At 37.4% G+C, this 15,073-nt stretch overlaps 1 protein-coding gene across 1 annotated transcript; it reads left to right on the forward strand.

The window, feature by feature from the left end:
- Positions 1 to 3,826: 3,826 nt before the first annotated feature.
- LOC128661337 (gastrula zinc finger protein XlCGF7.1-like) lies at positions 3,827 to 4,537 on the forward strand (the record flags this gene model as incomplete). The annotated part of the gene is made up of 1 exon (XM_053715600.1): positions 3,827 to 4,537. A coding segment is annotated over one exon (711 nt), but the record flags the coding sequence as incomplete, so codon positions are not given.
- Positions 4,538 to 15,073: the final 10,536 nt, after the last annotated feature.

Consider the following 15,073-nt stretch of genomic DNA (forward strand, 5'->3'; position numbering starts at 1 on the left):
ATATCACAGGAGGAACCAGGGAGACTTCATACTTACAGAGCTTCTGCTAAACGGTAAATATGCAAACCCTGACATAAATCTTTATTAACAGTCTCACACTGTTGTGTTTTATATAATGATGAGAAAATATTGTTCTGTATTTTGTTATAATAAAGATAAATATTTTACTTCATATAAGAAACTGAGTTTAAATAAAAAACTCAACTGTACTTATTTAATTTTTTTTCTATATTTTTCATGCTGTGTAAATGAATATAACATTAAGTTCTTTTATTTAAAAAGCCCAATTTAATAATAAGGATTTATAGTATTTTGTAAAATGAATGTTTGTAATAGGACCAATTGATATTTTCAAGCTTGAGGAGGTCTGTCCAATAATACATTTGTGGGGGTTGTCCCTGTTATCCAATGAGCAATAGCTTTTTAAGTTTCAGCCAATTAGAATCCTGTATTTCCCTATAGGTTTACAATTAACTGTGGAGCCCAGATAAACAATTTTTCATTTAATATTAGTCTGAAGCTGCTATTTGCTCCAGTAATAAATATCACTTATGGCTCTGTTGTATCAGTCTCATCACATATACGGATCTAATCATAAATATCTTGTGATCTGCATATTATTTTATTTCTAATGAGGTTATTTTATAATACATTTCTTATTTCTATTAGCTGCACCTGTTTATCATCAGAACGTTTATCCCACTGATCTGTGACTGATTCTTGTTGTTAGTAAAGACCTTAGTAAGTGTATTCTGCACATTCAGCTGTTTGTCACATGATCACAAACTTAAAGGGGTAGTGTCCTGTAAATTTGGTTTTCCCTTAAAATAACAAGAAACCCCAACATTTTTTCATAATTTAAATAGAACATATAATTTTCAACAACTTTCCAAATGACTTCTATTATGATATTGTCTTCATTCTCTAGGAATCCTTTATTGAAGCAGCAGCAATGCACTACTGGGAGATAGCTAAGCACATAAGGTGAGCCAATGACAAGAGGCTTGTATGTGCCACTAATCAGCAGCTAGCGCACCATAGTGCATTATATGCTTTGTCACAAAGGTCCCCAAGGGAATAAAGCAGATTTGATAATAGAAGGAAATTGTAGAGTTGTTTAATTTTGAAGCATAAAATTTTAATTTTGTCTTTGCTGTCCCTTTAATGTGTTTCTAATGACTTGTTTTACTGGTGTATAAAATAGTATAAAGTGTATGGGAAATTTCACCTTTAGCTTTATTTTTATGTAAAATAACTGTTTGCTGTTTGTAATTTATTTTCATTATTCAATTGTACACAGCCTTTAAATGACCTGAGGCAGCGGCTCCTACTTAGCATATGCAGGAGTTCACATTATATAAAAATATGTCTGTTATTGGCTGATAGCTGTCACATGGTACAGGTGCAGAACTACATTTACCAGAAAACAACCTATTGCTCTTTTTAAATTAATAGTAAGTTTTATTGCATTGTATTTTTATTATGCATCTGTGGTCTAGTAATTCTATATATTATGGACCTTTTAAATGGACTGAATTTGCCAAAATAACATATTATATTATCACTCAATGTAAACACAAATTCTTTCTTAACTCTATCCAAGAAAACAATTGAAATGAACATTTTAGTGCCTATGTCTCCCACACCCCTTGCAGTGTGATTTAGCACAACTCAGTATTGACCAAGAGAAGTTAAAGGACTGGGGTGGAGCACATGACAAAATGTCTGACAGTGAGAATTAGTAGGAAGTACAATACCAATACTGCAGTATCCAATCTAACTTATATTTAAACAACTTATATTTAACATTTCTTTCAGTAAAAAATATTGTTTAATATAAATGATAGAAAATAAAGATTATAATAAATTTGTAAAGTTGTGATATGGCCCCACTTAAATAGATTTTCTACCATTATGTTGTATAGATCTGGGAAGATTCATATTTAAGGTGCAACTGTAACACCCACAGAACTAACTGTACTAAATGTTTGTGCTGAATCAATAGCACATATGTAATAACCTAATCAGCTGATCTGTATCACATGAATTGTTATGTGTGCCTTTAATTATACCATACGTACAGTTAATCACAACCATTATTTATTATTATTATCTGTCTAAACCATTTAATATACTTTTTACAGACACGGCCAGAGCACTGAGAGATATCGGGTATTAATGTAACTGAGCACAGACATTGGAGCCTGTTATCAGCATGAACTCATATGTATTAGGTGAGTAAAATAGATATTATGGTGACTTTAATTACTGGGAAAATAGAATAGATCACTCATTAAACAAATATAAACTATTATTTTTATATCTGCATCTATTAAGAACATTTGTGTCAGTGACAGTTATAAAGAAGGAGCAACCCCATTGGGATGAGGATCAGGGTAAAAAATAATACTCCCCCCTCTGTCCTTTTAGACAGATAATGTCTAACAACTGCCTAACCTCACCCCCTGACCTGGTTCTGTACTCAGAATACCTGAAATTCCACCTTCCCCCTACCCTGACCTCGCTCATGGAACACCCATAACTACGCTTATGCCTTCCTTGTTCCCATGTGTGAAACACCCACAACTTCCCCAGTGTTCCCCACACCAGAACCACCACTGATTTGTGTGTTTAATTTTACAGTGACATTATTATTATTATTATTATTATTATTATTATTATTATTATTATTATTATTAATAAACTAATAAAGTTTTTGACTGTTTATATAAATCAAACAACCACACCCTCTCAAAACATCTCAGTTATCATCATGTTCTCTCCCAACTGGTTGAGCATGAGCTGGGCAGAGCTGTATGTGCAGTTGCTTGTACAATGCTAAAGGAAGATGGTGGATGCCATATTCTTGCCCAGAATACAGATGTACTTGTTCACTGGCTGAGAATATTATCCACACGCACCTTGTTTAATGCAGCCGTATAACTCGTTTTGATCAGTAATTTAGTTTACTATGATGTAGTAATGTTTACATTCTATATCATCCTTTTTTAATTTGTGATTTATAGGAAAATAAATTTAAAAATACAAAAAGAAAGACATTTTTGAGTATAAAAAGTTTTATTTTTCTTCCATTTCTTTTTATGTAGACAAACACTTGAATAGTTCATATCCATCCTTCACTACAGGAAGCATCAAAATGATAACGCAAACTCCACTATTCTTAGACACCAATGACTGTTCACAAACATTTGGGAAATCACAGCAGATATTTAAAGAAGATGGTGAATTGGCAGGAACTGTGCAACAATCATTATGTACAGAGAGTAATTCAGTCATCAAACAAGAGGACAACATTTATGCCTTATCTAGTGAAATTATTATCCCCGAGGATACACCACACACATTTACTGAGTTTTCAAAACATATTAAAGAAGGGAAAAGTCTACAGTCTAGCCAAATGATTAATACAAAGGAACAAACTTTTAAATCTACAGAATGTGAGAAAACCTTTAGATGGAAGTCTAATCTACTAGAACACTACAAAATTCACAAAGGTGAGAAGCCACACACATGTACTGAGTGCGGCAAATGTTTTACACGAATGAATCATCTGAAAACTCATACAAAGATTCAGACAGGAGAAAAGCCCTTCACATGTACAGAGTGTGGGAAATGTTTTATAGAAAAGAGTCATTTGAAAACTCATAAAAAGATTCACGTAGGGGAGAAGCCATTCACATGCACATACTGTGGAAAAGGATTTACAATAAAGTGTAATCTGAAAACTCATGAAAGGATTCACACAGGTGAAAAGCCTTTGACATGTACAGAGTGTGGAAAAAGTTTTACACAAATGGATTGTCTGAAAACTCATGAAAGGAGTCACAGAGGAGAAAAATCTTTCACATGTACAGAGTGTGGAAAATGTTTTACAGAAAAGAGTAGTCTGAAAACTCATGAAAGGATTCACACATGGGAAAAGCCGTTCACATGTACAGAGTGTGGAAAAAGATTTACACATATAAATTGTCTGAAAACTCATGAAATGATTCACACAGGAGAAAAGCCTTTCACATGTACAGAGTGTGGAAAAAGTTTTACAGAAAAGAGTAATCTGAAAACTCATGAAAGGATTCACACAGGAGAAAAGCCTTTCACATGTACAGAGTGTGGAAAAAGCTTTACACAAATGAATCATCTAAAATATCATGAAATGATTCACACAGGAGAAAAGCCTTTCACTTGTACAGAGTGTGGAAAAAGTTTTACACAAAAGAGTGATCTGAAAAAGCATGAAATGGTTCACACAGGAGAAAATCCTTTCACATGTACAGAGTGTGGAAAAAGTTTTAAACAAAAGAGTCATCTGAAAAAGCATGAAATGGTTCACACAGGAGAAAAGCCATTCACGTGTACAGAGTGTGGAAAAAGTTTTACACAAAAGAGTGATCTGAAAAAGCATGAAATGGTTCACACAGGAGAAAAGCCTTTCACATGTACAGAGTGTGGAAAATGTTTTACACAAATAAGTAGTCTGAAAACTCATGAAAGGATTCACAAGGGAAGAAACCTTTAACATGTTTAGAAAATAGGGTGCTACCAGTGTTCCCTCTAAGGACAGTTTTGTGTGCAGCCCAGCAGTGAAACAGTTAACAAGAAAACCATATCTTGCAATCTGCATTGTGCAGTGTTTGCTAATTGCAGGGTGTGGTTACCTAATTAACTGTTTCACTGCTGGGCTGACACAAAACTGGCCTTAGAGGGAACACTGGGTGCTACCTATTGCACAGCCGATTATCTGACACTTTGCAAATGGCCGTGTTTGAGGATGTGGTTAGGGGTGTGGTTCACATGACCTTACAGGGACATTCCAGCCAAAATTGGAATCCACGTGTATGCATTTCAGTTTTGAGTAGAAGCATTTTTGTAATATACATGTATTAGAAAAAATGCTTCTAATGAGTTATAGTTATTTCAAAAGTGTATTTAAGTATGCCCCGTGCACCAGCATTTTAAACACAGCACTTGCTCAGAGAGCCTAAGGTGCTTTTACCAATGACTCAATTTGTTCATTGCTGACATGATACAAGACCCAGTGGCGCTATGCGCAGCTGTAGTGTTTAAAATGCTGGTGCACTGAGAGTATCTAGCTATGCTACACATGCACGTGCAGAGAAAAATATTATCACTAAAATAGTGATAGCTTTTACTAGAAACATTTTTGCCAATATGTGTTTATTGCAAATATGTTTCTATCCAAAGATGTAATTCATCTTTGTATTTAAATTTTGACCAGAGTGTCCCTTTAATAAAATATATTTTACCATTTTTTGGTCTGTTATTAAAGGATTGAGTGTTTATAATATTTAATTTAATACACACACAGCAAAGATAGATGAGAGAGATAATAGATTCAGTTTGGTAGACAGACTGACAGGTTTGTGTGTATATATACCCGTTAAGGGTCTAGCCAGATCTGCTGAACTGGAGGGGGGGGAGATGTCACAGATACCAGACAGCCAAGACTGCCCCCCCCCCCCTACTGCCTGCCTGACTCCTTGTCACACCAGATTTGGCCCTTTCATGGCTAGTGGGATCTTGCTGTCTCTTGCTATCTGTTTTCCCATGCTGTGCCAGGCTGCAAGAGTTGAATCCCTACCACCTCACCCCTTCTGTTCCTCAGCAGATTTGGGTTCCGGAGAGTAACCACGATTTCCCAGACCTTTTTTTTTCATTTACTTGGTTATGAGTACTTTGTCAGAGAAGAGCTGGTCTCTGGTCGGAAAAACCCTCCTGGGCTGGCCTGGCTCCTAGAACTCCTGGTTGGCCGCCATGAAAACAGACACCCGAACAGCAGGACACCCACTGACTTTACCCCTGATTGCTCCAGCAGACCTTTGCCCCTTAGAGCCGCTCTTTTGGGGATTGGTAACCTCCAGGGTGGACAAGAGGGGCAATTGCCAGAGGGGAGCTCCTTTGCGGGCAATCCTACCCCCATAACTTCAACGGACTGTATCTCCCGCCCCCAGTAACAAATCGTGTTGCTTTTTGGACTGTGGCATCTGGGGGCCGAGAGCTTTAAAATGGCACCTGGTAGTGCCGCCGCTCCCCCAGGATGATCCCGAATCAGCCACCCCTGGGTACTGGGATTCTTTGTGACTGTGGCTACTATAGAGGTGCCAGCCTGTCTGGAGGGGTGGGAAAATTGTGGGATTGTCAAGTTTCTTATCAAGATGAGCTTTGTGTATAAAAGGAGTGTGTGTTTTCCAATAAAATAAGTTCTTGTTCCACCTGAATGCTAGTATGTCTAGTTATTTGTGTGGGCTCCTAAGACAAACTCTCTAAATAGAAGCATCAAAAATGACGTTATTGTAAATAATTCTTTCTAAATCCCAGTTATAAAAGTGCCAGGTTGGAAGTGCTCTCCTGCAGGCCTTTGTTCCTCTATATATGTGCACTTTAGTTTCTCTCATATAAATGTGATAGAATCCAAACACCACACAGAAATATACAAATCTGTCCTCATACTGACCAGTTAACACAACCATTCACCTTCAAAGCACCCCCAGTGTATATTAATATGCCAGTGTTAGGAGTTGTATCTTTGATTTACATAGGGGAGAAAATAATTATATTTCTTTTATGTAATTGACAAGAGTCCATGAGCTAGTGACGTATGGAATATACATTCCTACCAGGAGGGGCAAAGTTCCCAAAACCTCAAAATGCCTATAAATACACCTCCCACCACACCCACAACTCAGTTTTACAAACTTTGCCTCCTATAGAGGTGGTGAAGTAAGTTTGTGCTTGATTTTTCTTCTATGATTAGCGCTTCTCATTATATTGAAGCCCAATTCCTCTCAGCATCATCCTGGGAGGCATAAGGCTCAGATTGATCTGTACATTCAATAGCTTTAGCTAACAAAGTGGTACAGAAAACATAGATGTTTTAAACTGTCTAAACTTTTTCTTAGAGGCAAAAGGCTCCAATAAAGAATATCTTAATTTAAAAGATATATTCTAAATAAGAGGGACAGTTGAGCTTAATAAATACAATATGTTCCTCAATCCAATAAATATTTGTTCCTAGGAACAGACCACTGTTCCAACCCAGAACATAAGCCCCTTATTTAAGAAATGAGGTAATTCAGAAACCATTATACTTAAATATTTATGGTACATAATGAACGTTTTTGTTCCAAAAACATTTTACTAATAAGTACCTGCATATAAGCATACTGCACGCAAAGCTCATTGCAGATAAGGCAAAGAAAAGAAAAATCTAATTTTGCTCTTAAACGGAAAAATAACTTAGAAAGGGACATAATGTACAACTCTCCCCATTAAAACATCTGTTTGCTTTTAATTTATTTGAAGCAGACAGAAAAATAACTCCACTCATTTCTCATGCCGGAGAATGAGGCAGAGTTAAATATGCAGGCACTGCAACCACTAAAAATGGCGCCGTTCTAAATATCGAGAAGGAGGCGTGGCCAAGAATCGGCATGGAATGAAAGCTTCATTCTGCCGACTAAAATTAAAACAAGAAGGACCGATCTCTCCTCTATTATGAGGAGTTCCTGCAGGACAATCAGAGAAATGTACAATTGTACCCTCTTGCAGTTTCCCTTTTGAAAAGCTGAACACCTGCGCAGCCCCATATAAATTGCGCCATTCACGCTCTCTTAACAGTCTCCTGTCATAGTTCAATTTGCAGACAACTATTCAAATTAACACTAAATGGGATCTAAAGTGGCTGCCAAAAATACAAAGGTCCTGCATATTAAAAACATAGAAATGAGGTGGAAATTAACCCTAATGAAATGTTCTTAAACACTCCGCTACGGAAAATATTCCAACTCTAAAACTCTAGAAAACTAGAGTTTGCCAAGAGTATTATATATGAAAAAATAGATCTGAGCCCCATAGATGGTTAACCCCTTCCTTGCCGTGAAGGAGGTTAACCCCTAAGTCTCCAAGTCTCATGCAATTAATGTGCCTACCCACTGCCTTAACCATCCATAAATAATTTTTTCCTACATAAATAGCAGAGGGTCCTTATCCCCTTCAGTGCCAGCCTCCTAGCCCCAGAAGACAAAAGGCACTTACCTGCATTCTAGCCGCCCGGCAGAAAGATGACTCACGCTGTATGAAAGAATGCCACTCCTTACAGAGACCTGTGGAAAAAAGAAAAACAGAGTAAACCTACTCTGACTTTCTATACTAGGGCAGCAAAATGTTAGGAAAACGCAGCAAGGCCCACCTTACAAGTTCCTAACTGCTTTAAAGCCACCACTGCCCTACTGAAGAGACTAACGTGGAGTATGGCTAGACCCAATCCTTGAAAAAGGGGAAAGAACAGAGTAAACCTACTCTGGCTTTCTAAAGTAGATAAAATCTTGCTTGTAGCGAAAGTAATCCAATTTTCTTCAGACACCAAAACTTCACCTCCTCCATGCACCAAGGCAAAGAGAATGACTGGGGGTTGTGGGAAGGGAAGTGAAACTTAAAGGGACACTGAACCCAATTTTTTCTTTCGTGATTCAGATAGAGCATGCAATTTTAAGCAACTTTCTAATTTACTCCTATTATCATTTTTTCTTCATTCTCTTGCTCCCTCAAAAAGACTCTGGGAAGCATACAGACAGCCAAAAAATCTAGAGAAATTTTTCTGAGCCAAAAAATTGCCTATGATGATCTTAAATCTAGATTATTCTTTTTTCGCCATAGTGGTAGAGCTGGAAAACATCTAGCAAATTTGACAAAATCCAAAAATAAAAAAAACATGATAGGAGCACTAACAACACTGACAAATAGGCTTACTAGTAATAAGGATATAATCAAATATATTTCAAATTATTTTAAAGAATTATATACAGAAACAGAAATAAATATGGAAATTAAAAATGAATTCTGGAAAAGGATACAGGTCCCCATGTTAGATAAAGATAAACTTGATGATTTGAATTCGCCAATTTCTAAAAAAGAGGTGCAAGATGCTATTAGAAAAGCTGCTACGAATAAAGCAGCTGGTCCTGACCAGATCCCTATTGAACTCTATAAAATTTTAATAAATGATGTTCCTGACACTTTAGTAGATTTATTCAACCAATATTTCTTAAATAAGATACCTTGTTATCGATATTTTTCAGCATCAATAATAACTTTAATTTTAAAAAAGAATAAAAACCCAGAAGACATTACTTCTTACAGGCCAATATCACTATTAAATAGTGACTATAAATTATTAATGCATATTGTAGCTACAAGGTTAAAAACATATATGAACCCCCTTATACACAAAGACCAAGTAGGATTCATGCCAGAAAGAAACTTCACTTACAATCTACGTAGATTACAATTGATACTTAATAATACTCAGATTCCATGCCGTAATAGAAAGCCCAAAAATAAAAACCTTTCCGACTCAGCTATTATCTCAATAGATGCGCAAAAGGCATTTGACTCTGTAACTTGGGATCATTTGTTTACAACATTAAGCAAGTTCGGAATTGAAGAATCCTTTTTACAATCAATCACTCAAATATATAAAAATTCTACTGCATCCGTTATTATAAATGATATTCTTTCAGACTCCTTTCCTCTTCAAAGAGGTTCTAGGCAAGGCTGCCCTCTTTCCCCCTACCTCTTCAATTTATCACTTGAACCTCTAGCGATCTTGCTTAGAAAAGAGCTAGATGGGATAAAATTAGGTAAAAAAAGATAATAACACTTCTTTATGCAGATGACTTATTAGTTTTACTTTCGGATACTAAAAAAATATCCCTCTTTTGTCACAGATTTTACAGGAGTTTGGTAGTTTCTCGGGCTGCAAGACAAATACGCAGAAAACTGAATTTTTTTGGCTCAATAAAAACAATGATTCTCTAAATTCTATTCCATTTAAGGAGACTAAAGATTCATTTACTTATTTTGGAATTAAATTTTCTATAAATTGGGAAGAGTGGTATGACTTGAATTATCCTCCCGTTTTCCTAAAAATTAAGCATGATCTGGAAAAATGGGCAAAATTTAAACTATCCCTTACGGGTAAAATTAATTTAATAAAAATGGTACTATTTCCGAAACTCTTATACCTTATGCAAAATCTCCCTATTTTTATTAAGAGAAAAGATTTAAAGTTATATAATCAAATGGTGACTAAATTTCTATGGGAAGGGAAAAGAAGAGCTATCTTGATAGAATGAATGGAGGCCTTGCTATGCCAGATATAGAGATATACAATTTAATTTGTGTTGGTAAAATAGCATTAGACTGGATAACAAGAGCAAATTATTACTCCCCTATAGCAATAGAGGAAACATTGTGCTTCCCCTATTCTCCGATAGTGATGTCGCAAACCTAAAATTTTGCGTTCGCAAACAGCGAACGCAAACTTCCACAAAAGTTCGCGAACCGGGCGAACCGCCATAGACTTCAATAGGCAGACGAATTTTAAAACCCACAGGGACTCTTTCTGGCCACAAAAGTGATGGAAAAGTTGTTTCAAGGGGACTAACACCTGGACTGTGGTATGCCGGAGGGGGATCCATGGCAAACTCCCATGGAAAATTACATAGTTGATGCAGAGTCTGGTTTTAATCCATAAAGGGCATACATCACCTAACATTCCTAAATTTTTTGGAATAACGTGCTTTAAAACATCAGGTATGATGTTGTATCATTCAGGTAGTGTAAGGGTTTTTTTTTTTTTAAATGTACACTACTGTTTTAGCAGATATGACTTGCACTGGTGTGAAACTGTGCCCTGGCAGGACCTGGAACGCACACGTGTAAGGGAAACTGACTGCTATTATTTCACAGTAAAAAAAAGGTTTTTGTTTTTTTTTAAATGTATGTACACTACTGTTTTAGTAGATATGACTTGCACTGGTGTGACACTGTGCCCTGGCAGGACCTGGAGCGCACACGTGTGAGGGAAACTGACTGCTATTATTTCACAATAAAAAAGGTGTTTTTTTTAAATGTATGTACACTACTGTTTTAGTAGATATGACTTGCACTGGTGTGACACTGTGCCCTGGCAGGACCTGGAACACACACGTGTGAAGGAAACTGACTGCTATTATTTCACAGTAAAAAAAGGTTTTTTTTTTTTTTTTAAATGTACACTACTGTTTTAGCAGATATGACTTGCACTGGTGTGACACTGTGCCCTGGCAGGACCTGAAACGCACACGTGTGAGGGAAACTGACTGCTATTATTTCAAATTAAAAAAAGGGTTTTTTTTTATTTTAAATGTACACTACTGTTTTAGCAGATATGACTTGCACTGGTGTCACACTGTGCCCTGGCAGGACCTCAAACGCACACGTGTGAAGGAAAATGACTGCTATTATTTCAAATTAAAAAAAGTTTTTTTGTTTTTTTTTAAATGTACACTACTGTTACACCAGATATGAGTGGTGGCACTGGGCAAGTGGGCACAGTATACGCTGTGAGCCTGAGCTGGCAGGCAGGCTGCAATTAGATTACACAGGGGAAAAAAAAAAAAAGCAGACTGATGTTCTAGCCCTAAAAAGGGCTTTTTGGGGTGCTGTCCTTACAGCAGAGATCAGATGAGTCCTTTAGGACTGTAGTGGACACTGAATACACTAGCCTAGCTATTGATTTCCCTATTAAATCAGCAGCAGCTACACTGTCCCTCCTCTCACTAAGAATGCAGGCTCAGAATGAATCTAAAATGGATGCTGTCCAGGAGGTGGGAGGGTCTGGGAGGGAGTGTCTGCTGCTGATTGGCTGGAATGTGTCTTGTGACTGTGAGCTACAGGGTCAAAGTTTACTCAATGATGACGAATAGGGGGCGGATTGAACATCGCATATGTTCGCTGTCCGCTGCGAACATGCTATGTTTGCTGCGAACTATTCGTGGCAGAACTGTTCGTGACATCACTATTCTCCGATAGCCTTATTACATTGCCATGCAGATAAATCACCTGCAAAAATAAAACAATTAAAAATAATACACAATGCAATAATAGCCTGGAAAAAATTAACCAAGCTCTTGGACTCTGACTTTTTATACTCAGAATATCTACCTTTGGTAGGTAATCCTTGTTTTATACCAGCACTAAATTCTAAGGTATTTAATGAATGGTCATTGAAAGGGCTTAAAATGTACACCAGTTGTTGGACCTCACTACAAGAAGATGTAAAAGTTTTGATAGCTTAAAACAAGAATTTGGACTAATAAACAATGAATTTTTTGCTTATCTACAAGTGCGGCATTATCTGCAACAACTAATCTCTAATAATTTGTTTGAAGTAAAGTTTGACACTCTAGAACCGCTATTAAACTTATTTAATGACGGAAAATATGCAATCTCCCTGTGTTATAAGACAATTATGTCCTCACTGGGTACAAGAAACTTACACTTTTTAGCGAATAGCTGGCAAACTCACCCGGAAAAAATTAAAGAAAGTTTTAAGGCTTTAGACTTAGCAACAATATCTATTTTGTGGAGAGAAACTCATACAAAACTTATTAATAAAGCCTACATCACCCCAGCAGTAAAGGCTAGATGGTCAGCAATAGGAATATCCTGTCCTAAATGTAAGAGGCCAAGAACAAATTTGTATCACTTTTTTTGGGAATGTCTCAAGATTAACCCCTTAACGACCGAGGACGTGCAGGGTACGTCCTCAAAAAAAAGGCAGTTAATGCCTGAGAACGTACCCTGCACGTCCTCGGTGTGGAAAGCAGCTGGAAGCGATCCTGCTCGCTTCCAGCTGCTTTCCGGTTATTGCAGTGATGCCTCGATATGGAGGCATCCTGCAATAACCCCCCTTGGCCATCCGATGCAGAGAGAGCCACTCTGTGGCCCTCTCTGCACCGGACATCGGTGGCCGGTATCGTTGGTGGGTGGGAGCAAGTCTGGGAGGCGGGTGGGCGGCCATCGATGTGCCCAGTGGAGTGGAGGGGGGCGGGATCGGGGGCGGGAGGGGCGGGAGCGCACACGGGAGCGCGCGCATGCACGGGGGGCGGCGGGCGGGCGCGTGCACGGGGCGGGAGCGGGAGGGAACCGCTACACTACAGAAAAATCAAGTACTTGAATTAAATTTTTGAAAGCTGTAAATAACAGCTAAAAGATGTGGAAGGGGTGGGGGGTTGATCTTGGGGGGGGGGGGGAAGCTACACTGCAGAAAAGGGTTTTTATTTAAAAAAAAAGGCACATTATTCACTAAACTGGGTACTGGCAGACAGCTGCCAGTACCCAAGATGGCGCCCATTAAGGCAGAGGGGGAGGGTTAGAGAGCTCTTTGGTGGGGGATCAGTAAGGCTGGGGGCTAAGGGGGGATCCTACACAGCAGCATATGTAAATATGCTAAAAAAATAAAAAAAAAAACCAAATATAGCTTTTATTTTAGTACTGGCAGAGTTTCTGCCAGTACTTAAGATGGCGGGGACAATTGGGGGGTGGGGGAGGGAAGAGAGCTGTTTGGGAGAGATCAGGGGGTCTCATGTTTCAGGTGGGAGGCTGAGCTCTACACTAAAGCTAAAATTAACCCTGCAAGCTCCCTACAAGCTACATAATTAACCCCTTCACTGCTAGCCATAATACACGTGTGAAATGCAGCGGCATTTGGCGGCCTTCTAATTACCAAAAAGCAACGCCAAAGCCATATATGTCTGCTATTTCTGAACAAAGGGGATCCCAGAGAAGCATTTACAACCATTTGTGCCATAATTGCACAAGCTGTTTGTAAATGATTTCAGTGAGAAACCTAAAATTGTGAAAAATTTAATGTTTTTTTTAATTTGATCGCGTTTGGCGGTGAAATGGTGGCATGAAATATACCAAAATGGGCCTAGATCAATACTTGGGGTTGTCTACTACACTACACTAAATCTAAAATTAACCCTAGAAGCTCCCTACATGCTCCATAATTAACCCCTTCACTGCTGGGCATAATATACGTGTAGTGCACAGTGGCATTTAGCAGCCTTCTAATTACTAAAAAGCAACGCCAAAGCCATATATGTCTGCTATTTCTGAACAAAGGGGATCCCAGAGAAGAATTTACAACCATTTAAGCCATAATTGCACAAGCTGTTTGTAAATAATTTCAGTGAGAAACCAAAAGTTTGTGAAAAAATTTGTAAAAAAGTGAACGATTTTTTGTATTTAATCGCATTTGGCGGTGAAATGGTGGCATGAAATATACCAAAATGGGCCTAGATCAATACTTTGGGATGTCTACTAAAAAAAATTATATACATGTCAATGGATATTCAGAGATTCCTGAAAGATATTAGTGTTCTAATGTAACTAGCGCTAATTTTGAAAAATAATGGTTTGGAAATAGCAAAGTGCAACTTGTATTTATGGCCCTATAACTTACAAAAAAAAGCAAAGAAGATGTAAACATTGGGTATTTCTAAACTCAGGACAAAATTTAGAAACTATTTAGCATGGGTGTTTTTTGGTGGTTGTAGATGTGTAACAGATTTTGGGGGTCAAAGTTAGAAAAAGTGTGTTTTTTTTCAATTTTTTCCTCATATTTTATAATTTTTTTTATAGTAAATTATAAGATATGATGAAAATAATGGTATCTTTAGAAATTCCATTTAATGGCGAGAAAAACGGTATATAATATGTGTGGGTACAGTAAATGAGTAAGATGAAAATTACAGCTAAACACAAACACCGCAAAAATGTAAAAATAGCCTTGGTCCCAAACGGACAGAAAATGGAAAAGTGCTGTGGTCATTAAGGGGTTAAAAAATTCTGGCTTAAGGTTAATGCCTGGTTTAATAAGATCAACCTGACTAATATACAAATTTCAGAAGAAATAATCTTCTTTTTTACTAAGGAAGGATCCCGGTTTGAGAATGTACGCCAGCTAAATAGTATAATTATTACAGGCAGGTTGTTAATTTTAAAATATTGGAAGTCTAACAAAGCCCCTAGTCTGAGAGAACTTAAACAAAAGCTATATAACCAAGTTATAGTGGAACAATTTGATATTTCGACTAACTCTGAAGACCTTATAAATAGATTTTTTTTAAAATGGAAAAACATTATTTTAGACCTGCCAGAAGAAAATCAGAGGCAGCTTAATGCACCATTCAGGGGGACTACTTTC

Source organism: Bombina bombina, chromosome 5, assembly GCF_027579735.1.
Source record: "Bombina bombina isolate aBomBom1 chromosome 5, aBomBom1.pri, whole genome shotgun sequence".
NCBI classification, from domain to species: Eukaryota; Metazoa; Chordata; class Amphibia; order Anura; family Bombinatoridae; genus Bombina; species Bombina bombina.